The following is an 18,747-nucleotide window of genomic DNA, read 5'->3' as shown; positions in this document are numbered from 1 at the left end:
CCATGGATCTCGGCTTGACTCTTCATGCCTCGACTGCTACGGACATCACCGCCTACTCTGATGCTGACTGGGCCGGCTGCCCCGACACGCGACAGTCCACCTCGGGGTATTGTGTTTATCTTGGACCGTCCTTGATCTCTTGGTCGTCTAAACGGCAGCCCACTGTTTCTCGCTCTAGTGCCGAGGTCGAGTATCGAGCTGTGGCTAACGTTGTTGCCGAGTGCTCCTGGTTTCGCCAACTTCTTCATGAGCTCTCTTGTCCTGTCGACAAGGCCACGATTGTCTACTGCGACAATGTCTCCGCGGTTTACCTCTCTGCCAACCCGGTTCATCATCGTCGCACCAAACACATCGAGCTGGATATTCATTTTGTTCGGGAACAGGGAGCTCTTGGTCATGTTCGAGTTCTCCATGTCCCTACTTCCCAACAGTTTGCGGACATCATGGCCAAGGGGTTGCCTACGACCCCCTTTTGAGGAGTTTCGATCCAGCCTTTGCGTCGACCGTAGCGACGCTTCGACTGCGGGGGGGGGGGGGGGTGTTGAGATGTATATTGCATGTGTGTTTCTTGTACAACAAGTCTACCTCCTTCCTTGTATAGTTGAGGTCTAGACTCCCCTTGTACCTATATATGTACGTGCATACGCACCCGATGAATATATCATGAGTTACACCAATCCTCTAGAGGCCTCCTTGATGAAATTAACAAAGCTACACCGACAGACAGAGAAGGCGCAAATGTAATAGAATTTCTCCTGTGCGATGACAAGTTTTGTTGGAATTATATGGATATTGTTGATATATTGGAGGTCATCGCTTCTACTTGTTGGTACCTATGATGGCAAAGAAGGGAAATGGCCAAAGGAGAACAAATCCAGAACCCTTTTCGCACTTCAATGGCGATCCGAGCATTGTCACTAAACTATGTTGGTGATGCGAGTAAACCCAATCCGGTGGATCGTCAGAAGACATGGAAGAGGGCACGAACTGGGATGCAAATTCTGAATGTTGATGCAACTTTCACCGAGGAAGATCACACGGGAGCGTGTGAGATGGTGATGCGCGACCATGACGGAAGGTTCATTGCGGCAGCAACAACGCAAATGAAACATGTGGCTGATGTGATGTCAGCGGTGGCTGATGTGATTGTTCATACGAGGCCTGTGATAAAATCATGATTCAGTCGACAGTTTGATCGTCGCGGATGCTCTGAAGTTGAATGAAAGGTACACACTGGTGGCTACAACAATTCTAGACGATAGTTGTAATCTACTACAAGATTTTGGGAAGGTTACAGTTGAACATTGTTTTAGAGAGACAAACATGGTTGCCCATTATTTAGCTAGCTATATGGGAGGAGTAATCCGATGCCGACGGTGCGGTCGGATACACCTTCTAGTTTTATTCTTAATGCTTTAGCAAATGATGTAAGTTTGATTTGAGGTAATGAAGCCGTCGTGAAGGCTTTTCCGTAAAAAAAAAGTTAACTTTGACTTATAACACATACACTATTTTTCTGGTGACGGAGGGCCAAAATTCTGAAAGCCCATCGACATGCGTCCATCTGAACCGCTCGATACGTAATCCAAGGAAATACAAACCTTGGCTATATCCTAGCCAAAAAAAACTCCTCCTCTCACCGGCTCCTCCTCGTCGGAGCTCACCTCACCACCATGCTCTCCTCCTCCCTCATGCTGACCTGCGGCCACGCTCCCCTCCCGGCGTTCCGCAAACCGCGGCGCCTCACCCTCGATAGAACCGCCGCCGTCACCCAAACCAACGCTTCTCTCTCCACCTTCCTGCCCGGGCGGGGAGGAGCAGCAGCCGCGCCGCGCCGGGGCTGGGCCCAGATCTGCCGGGATTCCTCCCGGCCGGGCGCCGATGCCGCGGAGCAGGACAGAGAGAGCAAGAACGACTTAGCGACGGCGACCGTCCCCAAGATTGGCGGTGGCGGCGGCGGCGGCGGGCAGCTCAGCGACTGGATAACATCGGTGCTGCTGTTCGGGATATGGGCGGGGCTCATGTACTACGTCCTCCAGCTCGCACCAAACCAAACGCCAGTATGTACGGTCCTGCATATTCTCACCTCTTCATTCTTCGAAAGCAACTTATCAACCATTGAACTGCCAATTGGCAATTGCTATGCATTTTGATGAATTTAAGTCGTTGTTTCAGTACAGTGGCAATGCTAGGGCCTAGGAGACAGTTCTACATGCTTACTTGTTAGAATCCTGATTAATATCCGGGGAAAAAAAGGAATCCTGATTAATAAACCCTGTCTTGAATCTTGATATAGCAGGCTAAGATCATTTTGTTTTCTTTTCGAAAAGGAAGATATCCCCGGCCTCACACAACCATCTATATATATTGCAAAGTTTCAAGATTCAGAAGTGTCATACAAAGAGGTAGAAGCTAGGACACCACTATGCTGTTATCCATGTTGTCTTTGCCCTGGCAATGTTGTCCCATAGAATACGCAACCATCTGGGTTGGATTGGCTGTTACCTGGTGAGACGCGTGTATTTTTCTTGGTAATCCGATCATGGCAACGGTCAGCATCGATAACAGAGATGGTTGGGCCATTGGTGCTGATCACAGATTCAGAGTTCTCACTCCCTAAAAGGAAAGAAAAACAGATTCATGTCTGAGATGAGCCACACAGTTTACCACACCACCGGTGAAGTTTTTGATCTGTGAAGACGTCCTTGTAGTGAACAACGGTACCTTGATCCGCTAGGCTATTATCACGAGTCTGTGACTCTAGACGCTAAACCATTATTGATGCGGAGCATCCCATGGACATCATCATGACTCACCAAATGGACCAATGGCACGAGCACGTGCATGAGCCATCCAAATTGAGGTGACTTCGCCCCTCTTTGAGCTTCCTACACATTTGAATGAGACTTGGCTACTACCTCAAAACCGGAACCCTATGTGTCCTTAGGTGTGATGGCATTGATCCAAAATGTAGTCTTCTTGGGATTTTTGGGGAAGCATAAGACATAGCTGCTTTGTAAGTGGAAGCAATTGGCAATTTCCAAAATAATTGGAAGGGGCATATTTTTGTAGGTGGGGTTTGAATTATCAAGATTAAAGGGTTCAGGATTTATGGCGGAGAACTGGGAATTGATCAAATCTCCTTGGCAGGGCAAGTGTTAAGGATGCATGCCATCTTATAGATATAATTTTCATAAATTCAAGCATGCAATCAAATTATGGGTGACACAATTACTCGCTCCCCTAGTCTAGTTTAGCAATCAACTTAGAGATGGTAAAACTAATCTAACCCATAATCTGTAACAGGATTTACAGTAACACAAGGCACTTTATGTGAATAGTATTGCTGCATCTGACAATCACTTACTAATTCTAAATTGCTTTTGGTTGCAGTACAGGGACACATATTTCTTGGAGAAGCTTTTAAATCTTAAAGCCGATGATGGCTTTCGAATGAACGGAGTTCTTGTGTCTCTGTGGTACATAATGGGAATCTGGCCACTGGTGTACAGCATGTTGCTTCTTCCTACTGGAAGAAGGTAAATGGATCAGCAGATTTAGTCACAATCTTCCTCTTTTCTATCTCTACAGTTGCAGCAGAGAACCATACCATGTTTAATGTGTAGTTTAATTTAAGCTTTTCTTAATATATGGTTTAGCTCACGTAGCTGTCTTTAAATTATAGAAATAAGTTGTGTTGCTGAATTAAAATGGCTGTCTACAAAATTTTATCAGATCCACTGTACTCATGCTGCTCATATGTTCATGTAATCATCTTGCACTTCTCTTTGGATTTGAACGTAATCATAGGACTAGAAAAAAACTCAAAAACTCGAAGCTCCTGTTCCTTGGAAAAAGGCTAGCTTATCCTGAAAGCATGCCCTTAACGAGCTGGGTAGATAATGAGCGATGGTAACGAGTACGTACATACACTCACCCCTATGGACGCACGTACACACACCCTACCCCTATGAGCACCTTTGAGAGACTGAGCCATTGGGCCTTGAACTTGACGAAGTCACCACAGACACCTCATCACTGACGCGAACGTCGCCTCCCAGTGAAAGAACATTCCACCTTTATGAGGCACCAAAGCGTCAAACCTGGGGTTTGATCCCTGGTGGGCTGGGGGTACCACTGCCCTCATAACCATCCGACCACAGTTGGTTCTCCCGTCAATGTTTAACCCGAGGTGTCAAGTTATAAGGTAATCTCGAAGATAGCCATATATGTTTAGGATTTGATCCCTTCCTGTGTGTTTAAACCTGGCTAGCAGGGTTGTGTCGTGTTGGGCAAGTTCAATAGGCCATTTTGGCACGAACTCTTCGTAAAACTCTATATAAGGCAAAGCAATAGGAGGAAAGTAGGTCTCTACCTTCGGTTCCTCTCCAGTCTGACCGTCCATGATGCTCCTGTTGTTCGCAATGCTGCCGCTACGACTACGGGGGGTGCTAGAATATATTTGGTAGTTAGAGATTGCACAGGATTAGATAGGAACTGCTTCCATCTTATCTCTAGGAGCCATCTTGCCATCCATGTCTTGTACCTCTATATATACTCGCCCACGACTCTAAATAATACACAAACCGCATTGCACCAATTCCTCCTCTATCTAATCCTCGTACAATCGCTGGGAGACCGAGGGTGCTCCGTTGCCTTGAGCAGGGCGTTGTTGATAGTTGATAGCCGGGCCATGCTGTCGCATTTAGGAGGATTTCGTCGGCCGGGTAGTATTGTGCCGTGCTGCAGGATACCACATGATGTCTATTGGTGTCGTGAACGCCGCGGGAGATATGGTTGCACGCGACGTCTCGCTACCGACAAGGGATGCACATGACAACGCGTTGGATGTAGCTGCAGCTCCAACCGTCGGCGCTGCCTGAGGAAGCGCTGTGGGGAGCCATGGTTGGACGCGACGTCTCGCTGCCAACAGGGGATGCGCGTGACAATGCATTGGTGGTGCGACCTCGTGGCTGTCACCTATGGAGCCAGTGTGCAGGGCAACCGTGAAGCTGCCGCGCAACCCGGAACTCATGCCCGGGTTGTTCGTCCCCAAGGGCTTCGTGGTGTTCTAGGCATGCGTGGTCGCTGGCACCATCAACCCGCGGGGTATAGCCATATCTAGTGTGCGGAGGCACGGATCTGACTCTGATGGCGTGGGCTTGTGCTGGAGGGGACGTCGTGGCCCTGCCTAGGGGCCTGACCATGCGGATGGGGGTCGTGTTGGAGGACGGCAAGGTGAAGGCCTCAAGGTGGTGGTAGTCGGATTCGCGAGGTAGCTGCAACGACGACGACTTGCGAAGTGGCTACAACAACGACCTGGTTGGAAGACCAGCTTACGTCCAAGCGTCCCTTTCATCCCTTTTGATGGGGATCAAAGGAGGTGCGGCAGGGACCAGAAGCATATGACGACGTGGAACCTGCATCTGGCTTCTTCTCTGGCAGTTTCAGTGGGCTTGGGGTTCTCTCACGCCAGGATCTGGCTAGCGAGACGTTGTTAGCTGGTAGAGTGGATGATGGCAAATGATGGATTCGTCGCAGGAATGCGTTTACTCCGGTGAAAACTCTCAGTCTATCCTTTTCGGCTTGATCATGCAATGTCAGTGTGCGAGCGTCGTGTCCTTGTTGAAGGTCTTGGCCCAAAGCTAGACTTAGGAGATAAAAATCCCTTGTTTGACCTTTGGTTGAACTCGTCAATATCGGCGCACGTATGTCGATCCCTTGTTGAAGGCTTTTGTCTAGGAGTAGCCCGTTTAATTTGGTCTGTTGTCATAGGTTAGTTGTAGAACTGTGGAGATCCTGTCATGATGCAAATCCATTTTGGCCGGCCCCGGGTTTTTCCTTTTTCTTAAAACCGATTTGTTTGACATTGATGTTACGCTTTGCCTGGCTTCAAGAAATAATCAATATTATATGGTTGTGTCCATCAATTGATGCAGAGGCCAGGGGTGATACCCTCCTTTTTGAAAAAGTAATTATTTTGCACTAGCAGCATTCTTGTTAATGCATTTCTTGATCTACATGTCAAAACAAACATAAAAGATGTGATGTTAACCATCTGTATTGTTGTCTTCTTTTATTATTAAGTCACTGTATTATTTATGTTACAGCAATTTGTTATTGCAGTTCAAAAAGCAAGATTCCAGTCTGGCCATTCCTGGTGCTTTCATGCATTGGAGGAGCATATGCGTTGATTCCTTACTTTGTTCTGTGGAAACCTCCTCCACCTGCCATTGATGAAGATGAAATTGGACAATGGCCATTAAAATTTCTCGAATCTAAACTAACTGCAGGAGTATGTGCTAGTTTTTGCGTCTTTACATTCTCATACTCTTGATTTAAGTAGCACGCAACATCAGTAATGTATCTTCAAACCCTGGTCAACCTTTTCAATCATTGAGAAGATTCTGTTCCAATCATGTTGCAGGTAATTTTTGCCGTGGGCCTTGGACTGATTATATTTGCAGGCAAAGCTGGCGGTGATGATTGGCGGGAATTTTTTCAATACTTTAGAGAGAGCAAGTTTGTAAGTTTTGCTTTATTCAATCCTTGGCAAAATATGAACAAAGTTTTACCATGGCATATTATTATATAATAAGTTGTATCCGGCGCGCATGCAACTTTTTTTTCCTCGAGAATCACAGGCAACTTTCATGTTTTTACGCCTAAATGCTTGCTCAATATTGTCAAGTGACACTTGCAAAATTGTTTTTTTTTTGTGTGTGTGTGTGTGGGGGGGGGGGGGGGGGCTTGCAAAATTGTTGCAACTGACTTCCTAAAAACTTCAGACTTGTTGCAGGTATACACTGTAGAACCTAAAGCCACCAATTTTCAATCATTATTCTGTTAGTGCATTCAACAATCATAACACATGGAATGGTGTGGGTACATTAAAAAGTTGCATGAAATACTGGTTTAATGCACAAATGGACATGTGCGAAAAGGAAGTGAAAATCAGGCCTTTACTCTGTTTTTCACCATTCCAAGCTTCTGAATGACCTGTTTGCTGTACTTTGTCATAACCATATTTGATATGGTTGCCATATATTGAAATGGTATATGCATATCTGTTGCTTTAGAAAGCATGAACGTTTTGAGGGCTGAACTAATTTCCATTCTGTGTTTTAAAAAGCAGAAAGGTTTAATGGCCGAACTAATTTCCTGTTGTTTCATGCCATCTGTCAGATCCATGTCACGTGTATTGATTTTACTTTGCTCTCGACCTTCTCGCCATTTTGGGTCTACAATGATATGACATCAAGACGATGGTAAGAGTGCTAGTCCCAATGCTTATGACCTTAATAATGTAAACAAAAAGGGAGTAACTTCACCTTGCTTGATGCAAACATAAAGATATACAGATGTCCCGTTAGAGCAAGGTTAAATAGTATAGCCAAGAACACTCAGCTATATGGAGTTGTCACGTCACTTATAGCCAACCTAATAGCCCACTCATACAATAGTTAGTCATACTTATACGCTACTGTATGTCCGTGCTACAACTGGTTCAAAATCTACAATCTGCTTATCTTCTCTCTTCTCCAACTAGGCAAAAATATAATGTGGCATCTCTTATAGCTTGCCTACGTCGTAATATTATAATTGCTCTTTGTTTTCTCATTCCGTTTGCAGGAAAAATGGTTGGGTTCTGCCACTGGCAGTTGTGCCTTTGCTTGGACCCTCCTTGTATCTTTTGCTGCGTCCATCTCTGTCGTCTCTGCTAGGGGCAACCTCTTCATCATCTGACAATGAGAAGCCTCTGAAATAACTAGAATGCAGCGATGGGTTAATTTTGGCCATGAGTAAATGATATAGTTCAAAACTGCGACACTTATTTTGGATCGGAGGGAGTACAATTTAGAAGATCAGTTAAGATTAAATTCTGGAGATTGCGTTCATCAGCTTGATCGGGAGAATTCTTCAGAATTGACATGCCAGTACAGTATTTGCCTTGAAAAGGAAGTCTGGAGAATGAAGATGTTAATCAACATTACATCAACTTAGCATGCGAATACCTCACAGATTTCATTTTTTTCAACAATGAAGCCTGTCAGGTAATCATGTGTGCCTTCGATTATTTTTTCTTTCAAGGATGAAGCCCGCCAGGTAATCAGCAATATTTGTGTACTAAAGGAAAAAAAAATCTACCGGTGATATTATACTGGCATACTCTGTTTAGGTATATACTCCCTCCGTTCCATAATATAAGTCTTTCTAGAGGTTCCAACAAGTGACTACATACGGAGCAAAATGAGTGAATCTTAACTCTAAAATATGTCTACATGCATCCGTATGTTGTAGTCCATTTGAAATGTCTAAAAAGACTTATATTTAGAATGGAGGAAGTACATACATAATTTTGATCCTTTTTTGTTTACATGGAACACCTTACATTCCATTAACTAGTGACCGCGGCAACATCGCCGGCCACATCACTCGTTACATCCAGTGGTAGATCCGTAAGCCACACAGTCTGGTTCCCACCCAACACCCTAACACCATGACTCGCCAGTCAATGCGCTGGAACATTACATCCACGGGGACAGCGATCAAACTTTATGATCTATGAAACCCATTTGGAGAAGGTACTTTGTTCCCCTGAACATGTGACTCCCGGTTGAGCTCGATCGAAATTGCTTGAGGCAATGGCTTGCTGTGGTGGGAGGCAATCAGTGGTGAAAAATGATTATGCTCATGCTGAAACTCTTGCCATTCAGTCACTTGGGCATTGATCTGGCTGGCCAGTGCTGCCGGTGCTGCACAGCGGTCACCATGCCTGATCCTGTTACGTTCAGACCACCATCGCCATAAGTACTCCCTCCGTCCCATAATATAATATAAATCGTTTTGCTAACCCCGCTGCACGCCATAGTGCTTCCACATTCTTGCACCTGAAGAACAGATGGCCACCGTCCTCAAAACAGCTGCAGCAAACGGCACATCTGATGTCCACTTCTACTCGTCGGCGTTCAATATTCCTGTACAAAGGATGGGTATTATGCCCAAAACGCCACAGGAAATGGTGCACCTCCCCGGGCAGTGCACACTCCATATACATAATTTTGGTCTTCGTGACCAGTATAGGCTACACATTTGTGTGTGTGTTTTTTCTTGAAGACGCAGGAGAGATACAAAGCGTTTCTTTTAAGAAGGAAACCTCCATATTTGTGTTTCTGAAGACAATTTCTCAGCGTTGTAGTAACAGCTATGGTGATGAGTGTCAAAAAAAGAACAGCTATGGTGATTGTTTTATTTTAGCGTATTTGTTGAGTCATTTCTCCTTAAGCGTCTTACGTTGGAGATGCTCTAAGCGACCTCACTTGAACACCTAAAAAAAGATCAGGAAGCAGACTACCGAATGGAAGCATTACACTTGGAGGGTAAGTCATCGGACAAGCAACTCTTTGAACCCCGATGCTCCTGCATAGGACATGTTGGAAATATGAGCACTTTTCCGATTAGATTTATCCACAAGTAAACAGTAAGCATGGCATAGAAGGTATGCCTCTCATAGCGATACCTAAGCATACTAGCATGTATAGAACATAGAATCGAACCTTCTATGAGCAACACATATACGGCTAGTATAAGTACGATTAAACGAGGGATGAACAGATCATACCCTCCAGTTGGCTAGGCCAACGCGGCGGCAGCAGCAGCCTCGGTGTTGTCCGTGGCCTTCTTTTTAGCGGCGGCAGCAGCAGCCTCGGTGTTGTCCGTGGCCTTCTTTTTAGCGGCGTCAGCGTCGGCCATGGTGTCGATGCAGAGGAAGTAGTGGAAGCAGAGGCGAACGGAGTTGGGGACAGATCGGGAGCAGTCGCGTCGAGACACTCCCCAAAAACCTTATTGCCGTTCTCCCGGGCAGGATCTCGAACGATAGGGTTCCGGAGACACCTGCTCTACTGACCAGCCGTGCACGCGGTCGTCTGGATGGGATCCCCGGAGGCAGCACAGAGTGAGGAATAGTAGATGACGGCTAGGTCACGCGAGAGGGAGTGAGTGAACCGAACTAGGTTACCTCACTGGTCAGAGCCTTCTTATATAGTCCGTAAGGGAGAAAGTCGTGGGCCTTGCCGAGGCCCACGATCGAGTCGACCCACTCCCGACAAGGGAGTCGTTGTTCCCGGCAAGGGTCGCACTCTCGGCAAGGGAGTCGACGAAGTCAGCCCACAGTCTAACGTCTTGGACAGTGGCCCACATGTTAGCGACTCATTAATTAATCCCTAATTAATTAATTCGTTCCTGAGCAGCAAAAGTAAGCTTCGGCTCATTCCCGCAACCCGCGGCGTGCGCGCATCGTGACGAGGCGAGGCGAGGCGAGGCGAGGCGGGCGGCGGAGGAGGAGCGCGCGTGTACCACTCCTCTTCCCAAGCAACCAATGGCAAGTGGTAGAGCAGCTCTTATAAAGGGGTCTCAACTCTCCTCAACTAGCAAGGTGGGACTAAACTTCCCACCACCTGCCATCTCATACATGGGCCTCAAGATTAACCAGGGATTAGTGTCTTATATGGGCCTAAGCCCATCCATAATCCAACAATCCCTCACCAGATCTCGAGGCACATAAGTTTGTTAACTGTTCCAAACAATGTTTGATATACCAGAATTTTCAGTGGAGACTGTTAAGTTGAACTTCCACCTAGAGCAACAGGATTAGACTTCTTCACAACTGAACAATGGACTATGCCTTGAATTGTCAGTTTGGCGTGCAGAAGTTTCGCCTATTGTCAGCTGATACATGGCTGCCGTAGGCTAAACCCCACGGGTGGAGCTTATTAGTCATACTTCGTACCTTCTCATGAGCTTGCTAGAGATTACCCAATCTCATAGACTGTGACCAACTGTCGGACTCACATATATGTGTTCCTCCAAAAAATGCTCTGTAGGTTAGCATCTTGTTTACATAAGCTTTGGAACACATTAAGACAAAAGTCAGCCTGCCTTATAGAATTAAGAGTATTACTGCATCTCCAACGGAGTGGGTTTACTAAGGATACTCTCCTCAGTTGACCGCTGGATTGTTTTCCCAGGTCCTAATTCACGGGATCTCCGATCACATAGGTTGGGTTACCCCATGACAACTTACGTGGGTCTCATACCCATCTCCCTCGATGCATTTTCTATCACAATCCGTGATAGCCCTTGCGTAAAAGGGTCTGCCAGATTCTTAGCCGTCTGGATACAATCCAACGCTATTACTCCGGAGTTTCGTGATTTTTTGACAAATTTCAATCTTCTTCTTATGTGCTTTGTGGATTTCATGTTGTCCTTTGAATTCTTAGCCTTGGCAATCACTGTTTGATTGTCACAGTTCATAAGGACAGCCGGCATTGATTTATCAACCACCGGCAAATCCATCAAAAGCTCTTGAAGCCATTCTGCTTTGACGCATGATGTGTCTAATGCTGTGAGTTCTGCTTCCATAATTGATCTGGTTAAGATCGTCTGCTTGCAAGACTTCCAGGAAACAGCACCACCACCAAGTGTGAAGACATGTCCACTTGTGGCTTTCATCTCATCAGCATCAGATATCCAATTCGAATCACTATACCCCTCAAGTACCGTCGGGTACCCAGAATAGTGAATTTCATAGTTCGCAGTACCTTGCAAATAACGCATCACTCGCTCAACAGCATGCCAATGCACATCTCCTAGATTGGAAACAAACCGGCTCAGTTTGCACACAACAAATGAGATGTCAGGATGAGTAACACATGCTAGGTACATCAGTGAACCAACCACTTGAGAATATCTCAATTGATCTACAGCTGTGCCTTCGAACTTTCGAATCCGCACGCTAGGATCATATGGTGTTGCAGAAGCTTTGCAGTCCGAATATCCAAAATGGCTCAAAATCTTCTCAACATAGTGGGATTGCAAAAGTATAATTCCACCCTCAGAATTTCTCAGTAGCTTGATGTTCAGGATAACATCAGCCACACCCAGGTCCTTCATCTCAAAGTTGTGAGATAGAAAAGACTTGACCTCCTCAATGACCTTGAGGTGGGTCCCAAATATTAGTATGTCATCGACATACAGACACAGTATAACTCCTTCGCCCCCACCATGGCGATGGTATACACATTTGTCGGCTTCGTTCACAACAAAGCCAGCAAATGTCAGAGTAGTGTTGAACTTCTCATGCCATTGCTTAGGCGCTTGTTTCATGCCATACAAAGATTTCACTAGCTTACACACCTTTCTTTCCTGACCATTTACTACAAAGCCATCCGGCTGTTGCATGTAAATTTCCTCGTGTAGCTCTCCGTTAAGGAAAGCCATCTTAACGTACATCTGATGAACGAGAAGACCATGTGAGGTGGCCAAAGTGAGTAACACTCGAATAGTTGTCAGTCTAGCCATAGGTGAATAAGTGTCAAAGAAATCCTCTTCTTCTTTCTGGGTATAACCCTTGGCCACAAGCCTAGCCTTGTACTTCTCAACGGTACCATCGAGCCTAAGCTTCCTTTTGAACACCCACTTACATCCTAATGGTCAACAACCATAAGGACGATCAGTGATCTCCCATGTCCAGTTAGCCAAGATGGAATCCATCTCACTACGGACCGCATCCTTTCAGTAGTCAGCATCCGGAGATGCATAAGCTTCTGAAATGGAGCTGGGAGTATCATCATCCACGAGGTACACGAGGAAATCATCACCAAAGGACTTTGCAGTCCTCTGTCTCTTGCTCCTAACAGGAGCTTCCTCGTCATCCTCCGTGGAACTCTTATCACTTTTATGTTCATAATATTTCATCGGAATAGCAGGTTCAGGAGTCCCATCAGATTCCAGTCTAGAATTACTTTGCATATCTCTTATGGGGAAAATACCCTCAAAGAATGTAGCATCCCTAGACTCTATAATTGTACCGACCTTTTGGTCAGGTACCTCAGATTTCACCACTAGAAATCTATAGCCAACGCTATGCTTGGCATAGCCAAGAAAAACACAGTCCATGGTCTTTGGTCCCAACTTGCGCTTTTTGATTATCGGCACGTTGACTTTCGCCAAACAGCCCGAAGTGCGCAAGTAAGAGAGTGTAGTTCTTTTCTTTTTCCATTGCTCATAGGGAGTAGTCTCATTATCCTCTGTGGGAACTTTATTCAGGACATGACAAGATGTTAATACAGCCTCCCCCCACCATGCCTTGGATAAACCCGATGTATCTAACATGGCGTTAACCAAATCAGTTAGAGTATGGTTTTTCCATTCAGCAACCCCATTTGACTGAGGTGAGTAGGAAGGCGTCCTCTCATGAATAATACCATGTTCCGCACAGAATAAATCAAACTCATTAGAAAAGTACTCTCCACCACGATCAGACCGGACTCGTTTTATTTTCTTCTCGAGTTGGTTTTCAACTTCAGCCTTATAGACTTTAAAGTAGTGTAGAGCCTCATCCTTAGTATTTAACAAATACACATAGCAGAATCTAGTGGAATCATCAATCAGAGTCATGAAGTATTTCTTTCCACCTTTAGTCAACACACCATTCATCTCACAGAGATCTGAATGTATGAGCTCTAGAGGTGCCAGGTGTCTCTCCTTCGCAGGCTTGTGAGGCTTACGAGGTTGCTTAGCTTGCACACACGCATGGCACTTAGAGCCTTTGGCTAAAGTGAAACTCGTGATTAAATCCATCTTAGCTAGCCGCGTCATACAACCGAAATTTATGTGACAAAGACATGAATGTCAAACCTCAGATTCGTTCACATTAGAATGAATTTGGTTCACGACTTTATTACAGAAATCCTCCAGGGAAAGGCGGAACAAACCACCACAATCATATCCTTTTCTAAAAAATAGTCCATATCGAGATACAACTGCTTTGTTAGACTCAAATAATAACTTAAACCCTTCTTTACATAGAAGAGAGCCACTAACGAGATTCTTCTTTATGGTGGAGACATGCTGCACGTTCTTCAGTTGCATGATCTTTCCCGAAGTAAACTTCAGATCTATCGTGTCAACACCATGAACAGAAGCATGCGAGCCATTCCCCATCAGGACGGAACAATCTCGTGCGACCTGGTAGGAAGAAAACAAAGACACATCAGCACACACATGAATATCGGCCCCAATGTCAACCCACCAATCGGTGGACTGACAAACTGAAAGTATGGTAAACAGATTACCATACCCAGATGTTGTATCATTGTTGCTCAGAGTGAGATTCACAACTTGGAGTCTTGTGCTGGCTTCTTATACTTCTTTGGGCACTTGTTTGCCCAATGTTCATCTAAACCACAAGTAAAGCAGCCATCTCTCTTTTTGTCTTTCTTCTTACCCTTCTTCTTAAAGGTACTTCCTCCGTTCGGAATTACTTGTCGCAGAAATGGATGTATCTAGATGTATTTTAGTTCTAGATACATCCATTTCCGAGACAAGTAATTCCGAACGGAGGGAGTAGTATTCTGCAGGGAGTTTTGCAATAATGCAAACTTCAGGAGTGCATCATAGGTGTCAACCAACTTATCTCCAATCACACTCAGAACTGCTCCTAGAAAGATTGTGGTTGCCTCCCTAAACGCCTTCTCCTGTTCGAGAGCAATCCTTTCTGTGAGGGACACACCACCAACCCAGTGAGCCACAAGGTGGTCCTAGTCTGCCAACGCTTATAAAATGCGTCCCGGTAAGAACATAGAATTGAACCTTCTAGCATAAGTACAAGTAAACCAAACTAGGTTACTTCACTTTCCAAGGCCCATGACCGATTCGACCCACTCCCGGCAAGGGAGTCGACGAAGTCAGCCCATAGTCCAACGTCTTGGATAGTGGCCCACATGCGAGGCGAGGCGGGCGGCGGAGGAGGAGCGCGCGTGTACCACTCCTCTTCCCAAGCTCCCAATGGCAAGTGGTAGAGCAGCCCTTATAAAGGGGTCTCAGTGTGACGCCCCAAGACTGGCGCTCCAGATGCCCTCCATGGGTTGCGAGATTCGTCGTGTGATTTGTTTGGTTCGTTGCATTCATCATTGCATCTTTGACATTGCATCATGTCATCTTGCAACCCATTTTTTCTTAAAAACTCAACTAAATAATTTGCATGGATCTCCGGTCCATTTAAACTGAGGGAATTCACATGGTGATTCTCTTTATAACGTATACTCTCATTATTATTAGGGAGCTATAATAAATATTCCATTCATATGGAATCAACCCAAACAAACTTGCATTTTAAATCTCTTTCATTTCCAGATTCTAGAGTCCTTATCTCATCTCTTTCTGTCTCCATTTAAATTGCTTCCAAATTCAAATAGTTTGAGTGTTATTCAAACTTATTTGAATTTGTATATTCTAAACTCTCTCTCACCTTTTTTTCATTATTTCTCTATATTTTTTTGTCTCGAGAAAAATATGTCACGTGTGGGAATTCCACTCCCACCCTTCCATTCTTTTCTTCTAAGTTTTTTTCCTATTCTATAAAAATTAAAAAGGAAAGAATTTGGAGGAAGAGAGGAGCAGGCCGGCCCATTCTTTTCCTCCTAAGGCCCAAGGCCCATCCAGCCAACAAGCCCATCTAACACCACCTAACCCTAGCGCTCGCGCTCTTGTTCGTTCCCTCGTCCTCCCTCTGCCGCCAGGAGCCCGACTCCCTCCTCACCTCTCGTTCGACCCCCCTCTCTCTCGTTTCCCTACTCGCGCCGCTAGAGAGGAGCAGAGCCCCGCTCCTCCCGATCCACATCACCGTCGTCGACCCGACGAGCACGTCGCCGCCGTTTCCCTGCCAAGTCTCCCTTCTGCTCGCACCCTCCTGGCTAGCAGTGCCCCTCCATGGCCTTCTGCTCGAGCCACCAACCCGTCGCGCCTCCATGCGCCTGCACCGGCGACCTCCGCCTCCAGCCATGGCCGGCGAGCAGGCCGCTGCCGTCCGCCTCCTCGCCATGGCCCCTCGCAAGCTGCCTCTGATGCTTTGCCTCACCTCCTGCCTCCTGCGCGCCTCCTCGCCAAGTCCCCGTCGCCCGAGCGCTCGAGGAGAGGAGCTCCTCGAGCACCTGCGCCCGCACCCGGTGTCCTCCGTGCCCAGCAGGAGCCCCAGCACCGGTCGCCCTACACCCACGAGCACCACCACCTCCGGCCACTAGTAGAAAAAGGGCCTATTGTCCCGGTTGGTGAGGGCCTTTAGTCCTGGTTCATGAACCGGGACTAAAGGGTCGGTACTAATGTCCTGACCCCTTTAGTCCCGGTTCAATCCAGAACCGGGACAGAAGGGCCTCCACGTGGCCTGTCCCCTGAGCCCAGGCAGGAGGGCCTTTGGTCCCGGTTGGTGGCACCAACCGGGACCAATAGGCATCCACGCGTCAGCGTTTATGTGGCTGTGGTTTTTGTTTTTTTTGAAAGGGGGGGGGGGTTGGGGGGTTTTGGGGGGTTAATTTAGGTGTTTCATATATTGTGCTATAGCTAGCTAATTAATAGAGAGAAGTGTCCTCTCTTTTGTCCGTGCTTGGTCGACGCTACGTACCATACATACATACGTATAGAGAGGACTAGCTAGACACGCTAGCTAGCTAGTAAGCAAACAGAAGATCGTCATGAACATATATGCATACAGAGAGAAGTGATATCGACCACCTCTCCTTCTCCGAGAGATTGGTCGAACAAACAAGTTCTCGTATATCTATCCGACACTACCGGCTACATATATACAATAATTATCTTTTACAAATATATAATCTCCTAAAATACGGACGCGTGGTCCACATAGTATTCTCCGTCTTCAGCGATCACGTGGTCAAGAAAGAATGCCGCCAATTCCTCTTGAATTGCTCGCATGCGATCTGGTGCTAGGAGTTCATCCCGCATCCGAAACATCTAATTTTAAGAAGGGGGTCAATACATATATATATATATATATATGAATGAATGAAACTCAACACAAATGATGGTAATAAAATAAAATTGTGAATATTGTTATTTACGCACTTCATATTGTTTGTCGGAGTAGCCCCGCTCACAGGTCGTGTGGCGGATGGACTCGCAAATGTAGTATCCACAGAAATCATTCCCTTGTTCCTGCCACAACCACTTTACAAGAAATAGAGGTCAATCAAACTGATAATTAGCAAGCATGCTAAATGGTATTGATGAAACTAGCGCTTGAATCACTAGGAGATGCCTGGAATATGCTACTATATAGTACTTACTTTCGGGTGCCTAAATTGCAGCTTCTTCGGTAGTCCCGGAGCTTTCTTCTTTCTCCTCTATTCCTTTCTTTCTTCTTCTCCTCTCATGTTGAAGTTATCGGGAGGGGTATATCGACGATGACAGAGGAGAAGATCGAAGAAAAAAAAGAAGAAAAAAAAGAGGAGAAGAAGAAAGGAATAGAGGAGAAGAAGAAAAAATAGAATATTTTCTATTTTTTCTTCTTCTCCTCTATTCCTTTTTTCTTCTCCTCTTCTTTTTCTTCTTTTTCCTCTTCTTATTTATTTCTCCTCTTCTTCCTCCCCTCTTCTTCTCCTTTCTTCCTCTTCTTTTTTCCTTTTTCCTCTCATTCTTTTTCTTCTTCTTCCTTCTTAAAAATACATGAAGTAGTATTGCTTATTTTTTTTAAAATAATGTTCAAATAAAAATCTATGAACAGAAAACATATATATACACAGAGAACATATATACATTTTTATAAAAATGCAAAAAACAAAAAAATCTAAAAAAAAGACATATAAACAGATATACACATATACATATATACTCATACATATACACACATAATCAGGAAAAAAACTATATTTGCAAAAAAAAGGGGGAAGAGGGGGGCGGTGCCGGCCCTGACCAAAGCGGCGCGGGGCGAGGCAGAGGCGACGGCTAGGCAGAGGCGGGGCGGCGACGGCGTCGGGACGGCGCGGCCGGGGTGGCCCGCGGCGACAGCGTCGGGGCGGCGCGGGGTGGCGACGGCGTCTGGGCTCGAGGGCGTGGCCGGCGACGGCGTGGGCTCGAGGGCACGGGCGACGGCGACGGCGGCGGGGCAGCCTGGCGGCGTCGTCGGGGGGCAAATGCGCGATGAAACTGAAAATTTTCACAAGTGTTGTTTATATACACTGAGCATTAGTCCCGGTTGGTGGCACCAACCGGGACTAATGCCCCCCTTTAGTCCCGGTTGGTGCCACCAACCGGGACCAAAGGCCAATTTTCAGCAGCCCAAAGGGCGGGAAGCGGCGGCTTTGGTCCCAGTTGGTGGCACCAACCGGGACTAAAGGGGGCATTAGTCCGGTTGGTGCCACCAACCGGGACCAAAGGCCTTGTGCTGCCCCGCGCCAAATGTTTAGTCCCACCTCGCTAGTTGAGAGGGAGCCGCACCAGTTTATAAGGTGCGGTGCGGCTCCCCTCTCGAGCTCCTCTCTAAAGCAGGCTTTCGGGCCTAACTCTGCCATCTGTGCCTGTGGGCCTACTGGGCCTTCCACGGGCCTGAATCCTGGCCCATAGGGTTTCTAGTCGTATTCAGGCCGTGGGGGCCCAGTAGGTGGCATTTTTTTTGTTTTTTTGTTTTATTTGTTGCTTTATTTAGTTTATTTTGGTTTTGGTTTATTTTTCTTTTGGTCTTTTGCTTTATTTTTTAATTCTTTTTGCTTTTAGTTTTAGAAAAATTATAAACTTTCTGTTAGTGCCATTAGTTTTCAAATCTGAAAACTCTTTTTTTGTTTTCTTTGTTGCTTTATTTATTTTATTTTGTTTCTACTTACAACAAAATACTTATTGTTGCTATTTTTATTTTTTTTCAGTTTTTTGTTCTGTTTTCTGCATTATTTAGTTTTT

The 18,747-nt window shown here is 45.9% G+C and overlaps 1 protein-coding gene across 1 annotated transcript; it reads left to right on the top strand.

Annotated features, from left to right (window-relative positions):
* The first annotated feature begins 1,592 nt into the window (after positions 1 to 1,592).
* Positions 1,593 to 8,154, top strand: LOC123132366 (uncharacterized). Its single transcript, XM_044552142.1, has 6 exons — positions 1,593 to 2,060; positions 3,394 to 3,539; positions 6,127 to 6,295; positions 6,428 to 6,526; positions 7,186 to 7,268; positions 7,633 to 8,154. Exons 1-6 carry the CDS (start codon positions 1,674 to 1,676, stop codon positions 7,766 to 7,768), a joined length of 1,020 nt encoding a protein of 339 aa, XP_044408077.1. The 5' UTR covers positions 1,593 to 1,673; the 3' UTR covers positions 7,769 to 8,154.
* The last annotated feature ends 10,593 nt before the right edge of the window (positions 8,155 to 18,747 follow it).

Source organism: Triticum aestivum, chromosome 6A (genome assembly GCF_018294505.1).
Source record: "Triticum aestivum cultivar Chinese Spring chromosome 6A, IWGSC CS RefSeq v2.1, whole genome shotgun sequence".
NCBI lineage: Eukaryota > Viridiplantae > Streptophyta > Magnoliopsida > Poales > Poaceae > Triticum > Triticum aestivum.
This window is presented reverse-complemented; position numbering and strand designations above follow the sequence as displayed.